The following is a 15,243-nucleotide window of genomic DNA, read 5'->3' as shown; positions in this document are numbered from 1 at the left end:
GATTGAAATCAAATTAACATGTACACAACGACAACAGTCAGGTGCGCCGTGCTGTCCAAGGTGCTGAGTGTGCCTGGAGCGGAGCAGGTCTCTGTCTCCCCGTGCGCAGTAGTATGAATTTATGCTATTAAGTAAACGGAGAAAACATGTCTCTCATTGTTTAATAGCAGCAAAACAATAAGGCTTCATTCATCAAAGACAGAAACTTGATCTCTCTCTCTCTCTCCCTCTTTTCATCTGGCTCAGGTGTGTGGCATGGCTCCTTCTCTCTGGCTGGCTGCAGGAGCAAACAGTCTTGTTTGTTTTTTTCATTTTTTTACTGGCAGTGAGATAAACATTTCCTGGAATTAAACTGGTGAACTGGTTTATAAACAGTGTGCTGTGAGATCTGCCGCTGCGCACCTCAAAACCGTGCGTAATGGCCGCTCCTCGTCAGTTAAACTGACGTCTGTCATGTTTGTCTCACTGACAGGTGGAGAGCCTACAGATATGAACTACGAGCCGCTCCGCCACTGACTGCTCTTGTCCTGTCCTCTCTGACTATTACTAAACTCTGGCTTTTGAACAATGCAGGAGAAATGTTGCAGACAGTTTATATTATCAGCCTGGGCTTGGGGCTTGTTGTAACAGTAAATGGGATGTGTTGTAACTTGTGTAAGTTAAACTGTATCTGCGAGTGTACATCTTACCCCGCGCGATGTGGGCAACGGTTCCAGTCACACACTGCAACTGTTGTCCCATCCCACTCCCACAAAAAATAATCCCATCCTGTCCCAATCCCACAAGAATGACTCCTGTCCCATCCCACTCCCGTGTTGTGTTTCATGCTTATTCTCTTTCTGTCTGTGTGAGTTTTCATGTTTTCCATTCACCCACAGAGACTATGAACTAAACGGGATCTCATCTTGCCAAAATATATAGGCTATAGCAGAGCTTCTAAACTTTGGAACAATCTCCGTGCATGCCCTGAATGGTAAAGCATCATATATTTAATTATTTATGTGTTTGTTTATAATATATAATGAATTTATTTATTTATTTATTTGCTTATCATGTCAATAGTGAATCGTAATGTTCATGTCAATAATGAACACTGAAATTTAAAAAATATGAATGGAATCCTGGAATTCTAAACAGAATAGAATGACATCATCACACAGAATGTTATATCCCTTTGGACATCACAGTACATGGCCTGAAAGTTTGTAAGTAGGACCCCTTCACGTAAGCGTTCAGCTTGTGACTGCTGTGGGTGAAATATTTGTGAGGACACTTCAGACCTTTTAACGACTGACAGCTGTGAGAGAAATCTCTAATTTTAGTGGATGTCAAATCCATTATCATTTCATTGAGCTAGTTTCTTTTGCGGCTATGAGTCATTCATCATCGATCGTCATTATGCAGGCCACTGTCTTAAGCAAGGCAAGAGACCTGAAACCAAGTCCACCACCTCCCAGAACTTTGAATAAGGCTTTGACTTCAAGGGGACAGACGCGTGCAAGGCGAGTCCGACTCCCTGCTGGGGCTGTGGTGACCACAGATACAGAGGGATCATTGCCCAAATGTGGCAATGTGCGAGCTAGGGCCCTCAAACAGCGAAATGAATGCCACCCACTGCAGGTAAGTGACGAAGAAAACAGTGAGGCTGATCCTCAGCTAATCTGTGTCCCCCCTATTTCCATAAAGAGGGAACCTGCAGGACGATGTCGTTTCCCTGTGGCGACAGATACATCATTGCCTAAATATGGCATTACTCAAGCTAGGGCCCTTAAACGGTACATAGAGCGCAACCCACTGCAGCTAGGTGACAAAGACCACAGTGAGGTTGATCCTCAGCTAATCTGTGTCCCCCCGATTTCCACAAAGAGGGAACCTGCAGGACGACGTCGTTTCCCTGTAGAGACAGATACATCATTGCCTAAATATGTCATTACTCAAGCTAGGGCCCTCAAACAGCGAAATGAACGCAACCCACTGCAGCTAGGTGACAAAGACCACAGTGAGGCTGATCCTCAGCCAATCTGTGTCCCCCTGATTTCCACAAAGAGGGAACCTGCAGGAATACGTTGTTTTCCTGTGGAGACAGATGAGTCATTGTCTAAATATGGCATGACTCAAGCTAGGGCCCTAAAACGGTACATAGAGCGCAACCCACTGCAGCTAGGTGACAAAGACGACAGTCAGGTTGATCCTCAACTAATCAGTGTCCCCACGGTTTCCACAAAGAGGGAACCTGCAGGAATACGTTGTTTCCCTGTAGAGACAGATGTGTCATTGCCTAAATATGGCATTACTCAAGCTAGGGCCCTAAAACAGTACATAGAGCGCAACCCACTGCAGCTAGGTGACAAAGACGACAGTGAGGTTGATCCTCAATTAATCCGTCTCCCCCCGATTTCCACAAAGAGGTAACCTGCAGGAATTCGTTGTTTCCCTGTTGAGACAGATGTCTTGTTGCCTAAATATGGCAATACCAAGGCCAGGGCCCTCAGACATTACATAGAACACAACCCACTGCAGCTCAGTTGGACTTAAAGGGGAACAAGAATTCTCATATGTTATTTCCATGGCCTTGGAAAATCCTATCAGTGTTTGGGAACATGAGCTACTCTCTCTCAAAACCAGAAACCAGAGAAGAAAGTCTCAAATTTGTGATTTCATAGGGTATAAAGTCTGGAGCTGCTCCGTAAACAATGAATGGCGCCTGAGTTTGTTGACCCACATAAAGTGGTCATGTTTTTTACACCCAGTTGAGCTCAATCTTATTGTAGTTCTCAGTTCTGAAACAGAAAATGTATCTGTTGAGTCGGAACATTCCCCTGGGTGATCTCAGTGTTACTACAACATCTTTCCCAATTATTATCTATGGAGCAGCTCCAGGCTACACACCCTCTGACCTAACAAATGTGAGTTTTAGCATTCTAGCTTTTAGATTTGTGAGAGAGTCCTTTATTTTCATTTTCAGTGGTGAGCACTGATGTCTCTGGGAGGTTCTGTTTTCCCATGTGTGGTTTTCCCCGGGTGCTCCGGTTTCTCCCACATATCATAATATAAGATTAGGTTAATTTGGAAAAAATAAAATAAAACAATCAAAACTATATAATGTATGTTTTAAGAGTTTTATTTAGCACTGCATGAACTAGCCCGTATTAAATCACAGACATATTGCCAAGTTTAAATATGAGGTGGGCTCGTCAATCTGCCACAATGCCTAAAAGTGGACAGAATCTCTTCTGAACTTTTGGGTTACTTGAATGATGGAGACATTTACGCAGCATATCATTTTCAATTAGAGGCCAGCATTAATACTGCTGTTAAATCACTTTTTTTGAAGTAGAAAAACTACAGTACATTCGGTTGAAATGTAGAGCTACAGTAAGTGGTAGATATGGTCGTACATTTCTCATCAGATTTCTGCCTTCAAGGTTGCTGTATATGATTGAGTGCTGCATTTAGGAACTGTGGCACAATGTAGCAATTTCAGTATACAAAGGAGACCACAGTTCACATTGCACATGCAAACTAATCTGAAAGTTATGAAACCACACTGTTTCTTATTTTCAGGTCATTATACAATAATATAAACATAGCTATGAATATTTCATACCATTTCTGCCAATAGATGACCCTAAATCCTACAGAATGGGCCATTTATATCTATATAACCAGCAGGTTAGTTTGTTTGATCTAGTTTGCATTTGTGCTGCTAGTGTCACAAGCAGACATTAAACCATTACAATCACTTTAATTCGCATTACTTTAAACGAAAACATTACCCTAATGTGTGTGCAAGCACCTAGGCCCTGGCACCCTGTTGTGCCAATAGTCACGGTAAAGTTCCCCCTCAAGTGAAACATACGATTATGCAACAGTTACAAACAAAAATTAAAATCTGCAAACAGCGATGAACGGGCCCTTGCACCTTTGCGCAATGTGGAGGTGCTGGCAGGATGCTGATTGACGCGACATTTCATGCACACAAGAGTGAGATAGCATATCCTCCATGGAGTGTGGGTGTTGGAATGACCTATTTCACATTTTTTACTACTCCCTGCCATTAATGAGTGCTGTTGCCACAAGGGGGGTACTTGGCCTGTAATGGTGTCTGGGTGGGTGGAACACATCAAGTAGCATCCACATGAACGTCAGGACACAAGGTTTCCCAGCAGAACACTGCACTGTAACAAGATGATCAATATTATTCACTTCACCTGTCACTGGTTTTAAAGTTCTGGCTTACCAGTAGATAAAACATGTTAGTTTTGTCTGAAGTGGAGGAGGGGTGTCCCCAGTGTACCTTCCCCTGAATTATGCCCATGCCACAAGTGCAAACTTCATGGTCAATATTATTGCTTGTTCTTGTGAAGCATAAAATTGGGACATTTTTCCTGAACATCTTTAGAGGAGTTTATTGCAAATTAAGATGTGAGTAAGAATATAATCAGTTGCATGACGTGTGTGTTTGAGGAAACAGCGTTGATACAATCATGGTTGCTATCCGAACATCATATTACTACTTCAAACTTCACAACTGTCTCTGGATTTGAAGATGCATGGCATTTATTACGGCAAGACCAAAAACCCTATCTGGCAATGTAAAGAAAATTAATTTGTGTATCCTTTCTTTGATTCGGTCCTTAAACCTTCCTCTAGGTTTCATGAGAATCAGGCCAATAGTTTTCATGTAACCCTGCTGACAGACAAACAGAACAAAAAGCGTAACCTCTTTGGTGGACGTAAAAAATACGGTATTCCAATTAGAGTCTGGTGGATTTTTTGATGTTGTGTTCAGCCATGTTGGAGTCACTTCCTGTCTTCTTGGTGGTCATATTCCTAGAATGAAAACGAAGGAATTAGATTACATAATTTTGACTATCACCTGTATGACTTTTTAGGCAACTGTCATCTTTATGTTCATAACCATCATTGTGATCATGTATGGAAAGTTTCAGTAAAACTTCAAGAACAATTATGAGCCTTAAATTGTCGACAAATTATAACGAGACATAGCATGCCGAGGAGCGCAAGCTTGTTGTGAATGGATGCCCCCTGGTGGTCGGCCTGTAACTGACCCCCAGTAAAAGCCTATACTGACACAACTCCTCTGTGAATCATGCGACTGTCTCACCTGTTGCCCTTGGCCTCAGCAGTTGAATCAGGAAGCTCTGTTCTCCTGGTCTCAGGAAGTAGGAAGCTTAGTGCGCCACTGATTAGTGAAAGGCTGCTGTAGATTACGACAGGTATGGACCAGTGGTACACATCCAACATGTTGAGCAGCGGGGACACTAAACCTCCTGCTCTGTAGGCTATAGAGGCCAAGCCCACAGCTGTTTGTCTGAAAGAGTCCAGTTCACTTTGTAAATATGTACATATGAAGAATATCTGTAAACACTCAATAAAACATTACTTGTGTTTCATACTGGTTGGTGTAGCTCTCAGTGCTTCACCAACAAGCTGATTATAAGACAAAATAGTTAGACTGTAATAAAGAATAATAAAATGTTGACAGTTTGAGACCATAAAGAGACAATAAAATGATGAAAATGTAATAAAATAGATTTAAAAGCTATGAAAACAGTAATGTTATTAAAACAGAGTGAAATCAAAGCTAGAGACCAAAAACTACATAAAACACATTAAAAATATGAACAAATTATGACAATAAAAACCAATGAAATATATTTATAGGATATACAGCTACTACTCATAATAATAATTATTATTTTTGTTGTCATAACATAGATCAATAAAAGCTAGACTACATTCAATAAATTAAAAAAAACAAAACGAGAATAATGACAATATTTAATATTTATTTAAAAGTAAAATAATAATATACACAATTATTATTATTGAAATATTATTATTAATAATACCAATTAGTTTAATAAATACTAGACTTTCAATTTGATAAAAATTAATTAAAAAGTCAAAGCAATTATAAACAATAAAAAATGATATATAATTTAATAAACTATGATAATAACGATGATAATAAAAAATAAATAAAAGCTGCACTCAGTAACTAGATGAAAAACTTACATACATATTTAAATACACACATATTTGTTATAATTATTATTATTAAATAGTTATAAACTTAAAATCAGATAAAACAGATTAAAAAGACAAAGAAAAGAATGATGACACTTAAATATATTACTATAAATACTAATAATACTAAATACTACTACTACTACTAATAATAATAATAATAATAATGATAATAATCATAATCATCATCATAATAACAATAATAATAATAATAAAGTAATTATTATAATCATCATTGATGTTGTTTTAAAATAGTTAAATAAAACCTACATTTAAATCTAGATAAATTAGATAAAAAAGATAATAAAAGATAAAATATAAAATACATTTAAAGGATATTAATAACAACAGTAGAATACCTAAATAAACGCTAGACTAAAAACCTAACCGCACAGATTTAAAAGAAAAAAGAAAACCAGGACAAATAGTACTGATAAGGATAAAAAAAATATACAATCCTATTAACAACAACAACAACAACAATAACAATAATAATAATAATAATAAATAACAGATAAAAAGGAATATTATGACTTTTTACAACATAAAAACAATAAAGTAAATGAGTCTATAATTGACTATAAATCATTCTTCATCAGAACCCTGGCCGCATGTGTAGGTTTTTATTATAGTTACATATTTTGTATATGTTTATTGTTTATTTTGCGTACCTGACAGAAGTAGGAAACAGCTCCTGACTGTAGACCATACACACTGAACCGGCCCAGTTCAGAAAGAACTTCCCAACAGTTGAGAGGGCCGTGATGACAACAGCATTGTCTGGAATATAAGAACAGTGTATGAAACCACTGACAGTCAGATGGATGTGTCCTCATGTGTACTGAACGTGAAGGAAAGGAATTCACCTCGAGGGAACGCCAACGTTAAGAGGCAAATAACACTGCCTGCCAGGAGGGTTAACGTCAGGGATTTTTTTCTCCCTATCAGCTCCAGGCCCCAGATACAGAGGAGATGTCCCGGCATCTCAAAGATCCCAAACAGGAACTGAACCAGGAAGATATTCAGACCAAGCTTACCCACATTCAGAACGAGGCAGAAGTAGCCTAGATTACATGAAAACCTTCGAATCACAAGAACACAAACGTGATGCAAACATTAAATTATGTAACACTGAAAACTGCAGTCCAAAATGTACTTTACTTACCAAGCGAAAGATATGATGATTAAATATTTAATCAGGACTGCGGAGGCAAAAACAGCTTTGAGTCCTCCACTATTGACTTCTCGGTCCCCAGTGATCTGAAGGGCAAGTGTATGATTACAATACAAAGACAGCACCCCAAAAAATACAGCTGCTAGTGGCCGACTAACAGTTAAAACACTGCTCAAAAAAATTAACTGAACACTTAATTGTCACAGTCTAACATCAAGTCAGTAAAACTTCAGGGATATCAATGTGTCCATTTAGAAGCACATGTGATTGTGAATCCGTTTCAGCTGCTTTGGTGCAAATCAAAACTCAAAAGTGACAACGGGTGCACTAGTGAGGCAAAAGCAAGACAACCTCCAAAAAGGGAATGGTTTTACATGTGGTGGCCACAGACAGTTGCTCTCTCCTTATCCCTCCTGACTGATTCTTCTCTAGTTTTGTGTTCTGCTAGTGTCCTTGTCACTACTGGCAGCATGAGGCAGTACCTGCAGCCCAATCAGGTTGCACAGGTAGTCCAGCTCCTCCAGGATGGCACATCGATACATGTGGTTGCAAGAAGGTTTGCTGTGTACAGTCTCAAGAGCATGGAGAAGATACCAGGTGACCAGCCGTTACACAAGGAAAGCTGGACACGGCCGCAGGAGGGCTTCAATCCAGTAGCAGGACCAGTATCTGCTCCTTTGTGTGAGGAGGAGCAGGAGGAGCTCAGCCAGAGCTCTACAAAATGAGCTCCAGCAGGCTACTGGTGTGCATGTTTCTGACCAAACCGTCAGAAACAGACTCCATGAGGGTGGCATGAGGGCCTGACGTCCTCTAGTGGGACCTGTGTTCACAGCCCAGCACCCTGCAGGATTGGCAGGTCTGTCATTGGCGCCCCGTTCTCTTCACAGATGTCCATCCAGCATGACTAGTTTGGCGGTGGATCAGTGATGGTCTGAGGAGGCGTATCCTTGGAGGGTCACACCATATCCATGCCATAGCCAAGAGTACCCTGGCTACTGCTAAGTACCGGGATGAAATCCTCAGAGTGACTGTCAGACCTTGAGCTGGTGCAGTGGGCCCAGGGTTCCTCCTGGTGTAGTGGGCTCTGGGTTCCTCCTGGTGTAGCGGGCCCTGGGTTCCTCCTCGTGCAGCAGTCCCTGGGTTCCTCTTGGTGCCTTAGGCCCTGGGTTCCTCCTGGTGCAGGACAATGCCCGGCCTCATGTGGACAGAGTGTGTAGGCAGTTCCTGGATGATGAAGGCATTGATGCCATTGACTGGCCCTCTTGTTCCCTTGACCTGAATCCAGGTGCATTTGATGGCGCCAAGCACCTGTCCAGGAGCTCACTGATGCCCTCATACAGGTCTTGGAGGAGATCCCCCAGGCTGTGCACAGTACTGAGTCACATTATGAGATGATGAAATTAAGACAAGTTGGATCAGCCTGTGATTTACTTTGATTTTCAGTGTGATTTTGAATCCAGCCCTTGTCATTCAACGGTCAACGATGGCCTGTTTGAAAGATCTCTTTAATGAGTCATATTAAGAGGACATTGAGGACCCCAGATGGAGAACAAAAACATGAACGTGTAAGCATTATCACTGTGGGCGTGGCTGTGACTGTTAAATCTTGTCTTCTGATGGATCATTAAAGTCTCATCTGATCAAATGTAAATAGTATTGAATCTGAATTACCTCGTCCAGCAGATTGTCTGGGATTTGCTTTTTATTGATCGCTGCAACTCGACGTATCAACATATTTGCTTCTTCGGTTCTGCCCTGTCCAAGCAACCACCGTGCAGATTCAGGAATCCACCTGAAAACATTAATCACAATCCAAATTAGAAAAGTGCACTCTAGTTATATGCAGATATCCGCCAGAGCTGATGACAGCGAGTCTATTGTGCATTGTCCCTTTCAGCTCCTTTACACTCAAGATGGTGGTGAAGATATTGTGCCTAACTTTAGTGGATCATAACAAATTGGGTATGGAATCTGCAGATGCTCCAGTTCAGAATAAACCCAAACTTTAAGAGAAAGGCCAAAACATTGCCTCAAACAGACACTAAAACTTGTTGTTTTGTTGTTTTTAGCTAAGTCGATTAACAGAAATGCCCTTTGCTATGTGATTTTGTTGGTGACCTGTGGCTCCAACCGACCAGTCAATAGGATTGAGGAGTCAGCAGTCGATGACAATATTAATCAGTAACTTAAATAGGTTTTTAACAATTGTGTATCACCACAACCATGTGAGGTCCTTGAGCATACAGCCATACATGGGCACAGGATGGTGGGTGCTGCTGAGGATGCTGCAGCACCCCCTACTGACAAGGGGTAGAACAACACAGTCTGTAAATAGTTGGCTATTTTACAATAACTCATAGGATATCTGGACATTTGTTTTAAATTTTGAACTTGAACAGAAAATATTATAAAAAATATGTTTGACATATGAGAATTTTATTAAATAATTAATGACGTGACAACATCATCATGTCAGCTCAAAGTACGAAGGTCAGGTCAGCTCATGGGGCAGCTAACATAAAACTTGGGGAGAGATTTGCAGTCGATAGCATGAACAGGTTGAACAGGCTGAGACAGACCAGACACTCAACAGCCCACGTAGTCTTTAAGATCTCACTTCTCACCTTTCTAAAAAATCTATATTAAACTGAAATGTAGTGGAATATGCACAGTGGCTGTTGTCATTTGTTTAATGTGACTGGCTGTAGCTCCTGACACTGTTTGGTTTAAAGGTCTTGATTTATTGAGGGCCTCTTAACTGTTTTTTTGGCTCAACTTAATGGTGTAGCATGATCATCTCACCGTCAGGTGTGTGACAAAGGTGTGGCCTGTATAACAGTGTACCTGTGTCTCAGTATGATTGTTGATCTTGAAGAAGGCCTTAAGGCCAAAATGTCAACAAAATAAAAGAAATGCATATGGAGTCAGAGCGTGCAACACATGTTTTCTGTAATAAAGGCAAATAAAAGAACAGCTGTAACAGTCTGGTGAGTTCAGAAAGTTACGTCACTGAGAGTAGGTGTTTCTACGATGATCTGGAAAGTTCAAGGATGAGGCCAATAACAGAGTTCTTTCTTAATGCACGTTTATTACGAGCTCGGATCAACAACGGCTACATGCAGAAGTTATGTGATGAAGTGAACAGAGAGAGACACAGTATATATAGGATGGTGTCAGGTACACTCTGTTACCTAAATGATGCTTTATCAAATTTAACATGGCCTTGGGCCAACTAAAATTAGTCTAACTTGTCCATCTAGCACTTCTGACGCCATGACAGCTGTCTTTGCAGAACATGATCCTCAGGGGTTCTTGACCTAGTATCCACTGGTCAGTGAAGATGTAAAAATACATACTAACAGTCACTTTACTGTAATGCAGCCTTGAAAACCAGGAAAAGAAAACAACGATGATATTAAAAACATCCAAAATCTAACACAATGTCTAGTCTCATCAATATATAGGTGTAATATCGATGAATTGCCCAGCCCTAATCCAAATGGTGGAGTCACGTACAAACTGTTATTAATTTGTCTGAATCAGAAACTGATTTACCAGCGAGGTTAGTTACATAGCAGTCCTCCTGAACACACTATAACAGCACTGGTTTTGCATTATCTCATTATGCAGCAGAGCTATGACGCCAAGATGCACACATGGCTGAACTGGCAGGTATGATCAGGAAAAGCAATAATGTCCAAATACAAAAAAAACAAATAAAAGTAAAAAGGTTTAATCAACACATACCATATGTACAGCAATACAAAAGCCTGTGCTGCTGCCATGATGTACTGCGCCACTCTCCAGTCACGGATGACATAGATCAGACCAGCCATGACACACTGTCCAACAGCTGCAAACATCTGGCTCATACAGGAGGCAAAGGACCTCTTGGTGATCCCAATCCACTCTGTAGCTACAGACAGAATTTAAACAACAAAATCAGAGGTAGAATTTAAGAGCAGGACATCTTCATGATGTTGGTGAAATATAAATACGTCTTACCCAATACAGTAGAGTTAATTCTGTATCCTCCGAGTGCAGCTCCAACTATAAACTGTGACACTATGTAAACATACAAATTTGGAGACACGCCCGCAACTATGACGAATATCAGCAGAATTACGGCTGGTATCTGGGTTGCTCTCCTCCGGCCGTGCCTAAAAGTTCAGAGAGGGTGTGAAAGTCAAATGAAGGGTTTAAAGGTTGCAGTTTTCTTAGACTTTGCAGTTACTACATGTTTTCCATATCAAAATTCCAGACTCAAATTTCAAAATCTTTCCAGACTTCTTGGTAGATTTTTCAGACAATATTCAACATCTGACTACAAATAGTTAGCCCTTGGTAAACTTGCATTTACCCAATGCGGACGCTCGGTCCACACTCCACGTAGAAAGTTGGATGATGTTCCATGATCACATCTCTGCCCTAAGAGGAAGTGATCTCTCCACTGCTGACTGTACCTTTATTATTTTCCCTTCACATATTGAACAAATAATATTTTTGTTCCCCCCATATTTTTCAGTCTCTTTTATAAATAAGGACGGACAATTATTTTAAAAAAAATTCATTTAATTTTCAGGGTGTCTGTGCAGTAGAGGTCTTCATGGGTTTACCTGGACTCCAGGATTCGAGACCAGACCCTGGACCTGTACAAGTTCATTTCCACATTTCATTATGGTCCAGCTCGGTCACCAGAAGAAAATGTTGGCATGATACATTTCAGGAAACTACGCAATTGTTACATCTGCACATTTCATACATATCATATCAATGTTTCTAAAGTGACATAGTCTATGAGCCAAATTTCTCACAGGAGGTGGAGGTGATGGCGTGACACCTAGGGGAGACGCCTACCAAGTTGCAGAGCACTGTTTGAGACTGACCAAAACCGGTGTCCCTATACCGGGTGAAGTGCTCGAAGTCAGAAAAGTCTATTTCATCAAGGTCTTCTTGAATTGCTTTTAGTCTGGCCCCTCCCCTGGGACCACTTTGTCTTGGGAGACCCTACCAGGGGCTATTAACCCCTGACAACGCAGCTCCCAGGTTCACAGGGACACACCAACCCCTCCACCATGTTAAGGTGGAGACAGAGTGGAGTAGAGCCGCTGCTCCTTTGCATCAAAAGGGGTCAGTTGAAATGGTTCGGGCATCTAATCGGGATGCCACCTAGGCACCCCCTGTTCCAGGCAGGTCTCACTGCTAGGAGGCTCCGGGGTAGACCCAGAACACGCTGGAGTGATTACACATCTCATCTGGCCTGGGAACACCATGGGTTCCAGAGGAGGAGCTGGAGGGTGTTGCTAGGGAGAGGGAAGTCTGGTTGCTTTGCTTGGCCTGCTGCCCTTGCAACCCCGCTGCCCATAAGTGGATGAAAATGAATGGATGGAATGCAGTCTTGGGATCCCTTCCCAGATGACATCTAACCCTAACAACACATATGATGGCTTGGTGGGTCAACAACTCACATGTGACCTCAATGACTCTGTAAGGGTTCACAACTGCACAGAGTTTAAAGCCTGTAACTTTGCACCAGTCTGTTAGAACTGAAGAAGCCTCTTGGATGAGAGGTGAAATGTCTGCTTGCCTATGATGTAGCACTTATGAGCATCACATGACGGCCTCAGAACTTTGGCCACTACGAAAATTTGTGTGATGCCCCTCCCGCTGTTTTGGAGGATGTTCTGGCCTGGTTAAATGGGTAAAATAAAAATAAAATAAAATGAATGTTCAGACAAGCTTCATTTTGGTTATATACGATTATAGGTATGTATGCAATTCAAAGACATTGCTGCTTTCAAACTAATTTGGTCTTGCATGTTCAGATTTGGTTCGGCTATAAGGCACTCTGTGTAAGAGAGTATCCAGTCTCACACCATACTTCATTAAAAACACTGTATTTGTATTATGAATTTATCTTTAGAAAGTTTGAACTTTATATTTTAGAGCAGTGATTCCCAACTGGTCCAGTCATGGGTTCCAGATTTCTCCTTAGTCATTAGCTCAAGGTTCACACAGCATCATATCCGGTGCCATACTTGCGTTTGGCCATGTCGTCGAGCTAGTTTGCTGTCTCTGTTAAGTAGCTGTCCATTATTCACTCATTCTACAGCAGGAAACAACACTTCAAAATAAAAGCTCTGTGCTGGAAATTCATTGTACTTCAAAATAAAGTGTGTTTTTTTACTAACTTGACATGTTCATGAGTCACGATGTGCTTTCGGATCACCACCCACCAGTTGGGAACTACTGTTATAGAGAACAAAATAGGGGCTGTAGTCTGGAAATAAAACTTTTTCCATACCCTTTTCTTCTTTAGACCAGACCCTGAAATGACTAACATCAAATTTCGTATTTTCCCATACTGTGTAGGAACCCTGCACAGGACTTAATATGTATTTTCAAAGTCACTTACGATTCTGCTGAGGGTCCAAAGACGAATGAACCAGCAAGTAAACCAGTCATAAAGACTGTCTGCATAGCGTGAGCCATGTTAGATTTGTCACAGACGAGATCAAACTGCAAAACAACACTGTCAAAATCAGTAGGGCAATCAGGACAGGTGATACCAAAGAAAAAAAACACAGATCAGACATCACACTCGACTTACATCAGTGACTATGGTGGCCTCGTACAGCGTGTTGTAATAAACCCATCCATTCTGGCACCCTGTGGTCTCATTGAGTCCGTACTCCCTGATGGCACCAATGTCCCGGTACACAGGGACAAACATCCGACACTTGCTGAAGGTCCCATCCTCCTCCCGAGGCAGAGTCAGGTTCAGCTGCTCGTCTGTGGTCAGGTTAGAGTCAGCCTGCAGGATCCAGTCTGTGTTACAGTGTCGCTCTGGATCTGGCTCAATAAAAAGAAAACTAGAAAATAAAATGGGCAGTAATATGTTTGGTAAGGTTATCCCAGAAAGAATGAGCTTCTGGAAGAATCCAAAGTCGCCGATAGTTCTCAGAATCTCTCCAAATTCCACCATTTTCACTCAGCAGATGACGTGTGGGCCAAACTCAGGTAGACTTTTCTTATTAAGGCTCAGGTCAAAATAAATGTTTAACCACCTGACTTTAGTCAGTAACTCAAATGGTTGACTTGTTAAAGCAAGAAATAATGGAAACTGGGCGTTAAAGGGACAGTTCGGCTGTAGAGATGTCTGCCTTCTGACAGTTTGGTCAGAAACATGCACACAAGTAGCCCACTGGAGGTCATTTTGTAGAGCTCTGGCAGACCTGGATCAGGGCATCAGTGAGCTCCTGGACAGTCTGTGGTGGTACTTGGTGGCATCGGATGCACAATACATAAAGTCCCATAGGTGCTCAATTGGATTTAGGTCAGAGGAACTAGAGAACCAGTCAATGGCATCAATGCCTTCGTCATCCCTCATGAAGCTGGGTATCGTCCTGCATCAGGAGGAACCCAGGACCCACTGCACCAGAGTAAAGTCTGACAATCACTTTGAGGATTTCATCCAGGTACCTAACAGCAGTCAGGGTACTGTTGGCTATGACATGGAGGTCTGTGCAACCTTCCAAGGATATGCCTCCCCAGACCATCACTGACCCACTGCCAAACTACTAATGCTGGATGATGTTACAGGCAGCATACTGTCACCACGCCTGTCTCATGTGCTCAGTGTGAGCCTGCTCTCATCTGTGAAGAGAACGGGGCACCAGTGGCAGACCTGCCAATTCTGGTGTTCTCTGATGAATGTTAATTGAACTGCACAGTGCTGGGCTGTGACCACAGGTCACACTAGGGGACATCGGGCCCTTATGCTACCCTTGTGGAGTCTGTTTCTGACAGTTTGGTCAGAAACATGCACACCAGTAGCCTGCTGGAGGTCAATTTTAGGTCCAACTCTTTTTAATCTCTACATGCTTCCTCTGGGGGACGTCATCAGGAGGCACGGCATCAGCTTTCATAGTTGCAACTGTACATCGCCGTGTCTCCTGATGACACAGGGCCAATTGATACCCTTTTTAACTGCATTTTAGATATAAAGTCATGGA

At 41.6% G+C, this 15,243-nt stretch overlaps 1 protein-coding gene across 1 annotated transcript; it reads right to left on the bottom strand.

Moving 5' to 3' along the window:
* Positions 1–3,123: 3,123 nt before the first annotated feature.
* LOC125901717 (solute carrier family 22 member 13-like) lies at positions 3,124–14,266 on the bottom strand. The gene is made up of 10 exons (XM_049597582.1): positions 13,839–14,266; positions 13,644–13,747; positions 11,234–11,388; positions 10,976–11,144; positions 8,900–9,020; positions 7,220–7,314; positions 6,921–7,135; positions 6,726–6,834; positions 5,129–5,335; positions 3,124–4,833 (listed from the first exon to the last, which is right to left on the bottom strand). Exons 1-10 carry the CDS (start codon positions 14,211–14,213, stop codon positions 4,758–4,760), a joined length of 1,626 nt encoding a protein of 541 aa, XP_049453539.1. The 5' UTR covers positions 14,214–14,266; the 3' UTR covers positions 3,124–4,757.
* Positions 14,267–15,243: the final 977 nt, after the last annotated feature.

The sequence above is a fragment of the Epinephelus fuscoguttatus genome, linkage group LG15 (assembly GCF_011397635.1).
Source record: "Epinephelus fuscoguttatus linkage group LG15, E.fuscoguttatus.final_Chr_v1".
In the NCBI taxonomy this organism is placed as follows: Eukaryota; Metazoa; Chordata; class Actinopteri; order Perciformes; family Serranidae; genus Epinephelus; species Epinephelus fuscoguttatus.
Note: the sequence above shows the minus strand (reverse complement) of the source record. Positions and strands in the feature narration are given on the sequence as shown.

Excerpts from the sequence above, each read along its gene's own strand:
- LOC125901717 (XM_049597582.1), bottom strand. The coding sequence starts at position 14,213 with ATGGTGGAATTTGGAGAGATTCTGAGAACTATCGGCGACTTTGGATTC. Across the intron at positions 9,021-10,975 it reads TTTGTATTGCTGTACATATG|GTGGATTCCTGAATCTGCAC; the intron begins GTATGTGTTGAT and ends TAATGTTTTCAG. Across the intron at positions 7,136-7,219 it reads ATCATCATATCTTTCGCTTG|GTTTTCATGTAATCTAGGCT; the intron begins GTAAGTAAAGTA and ends TGTGATTCGAAG.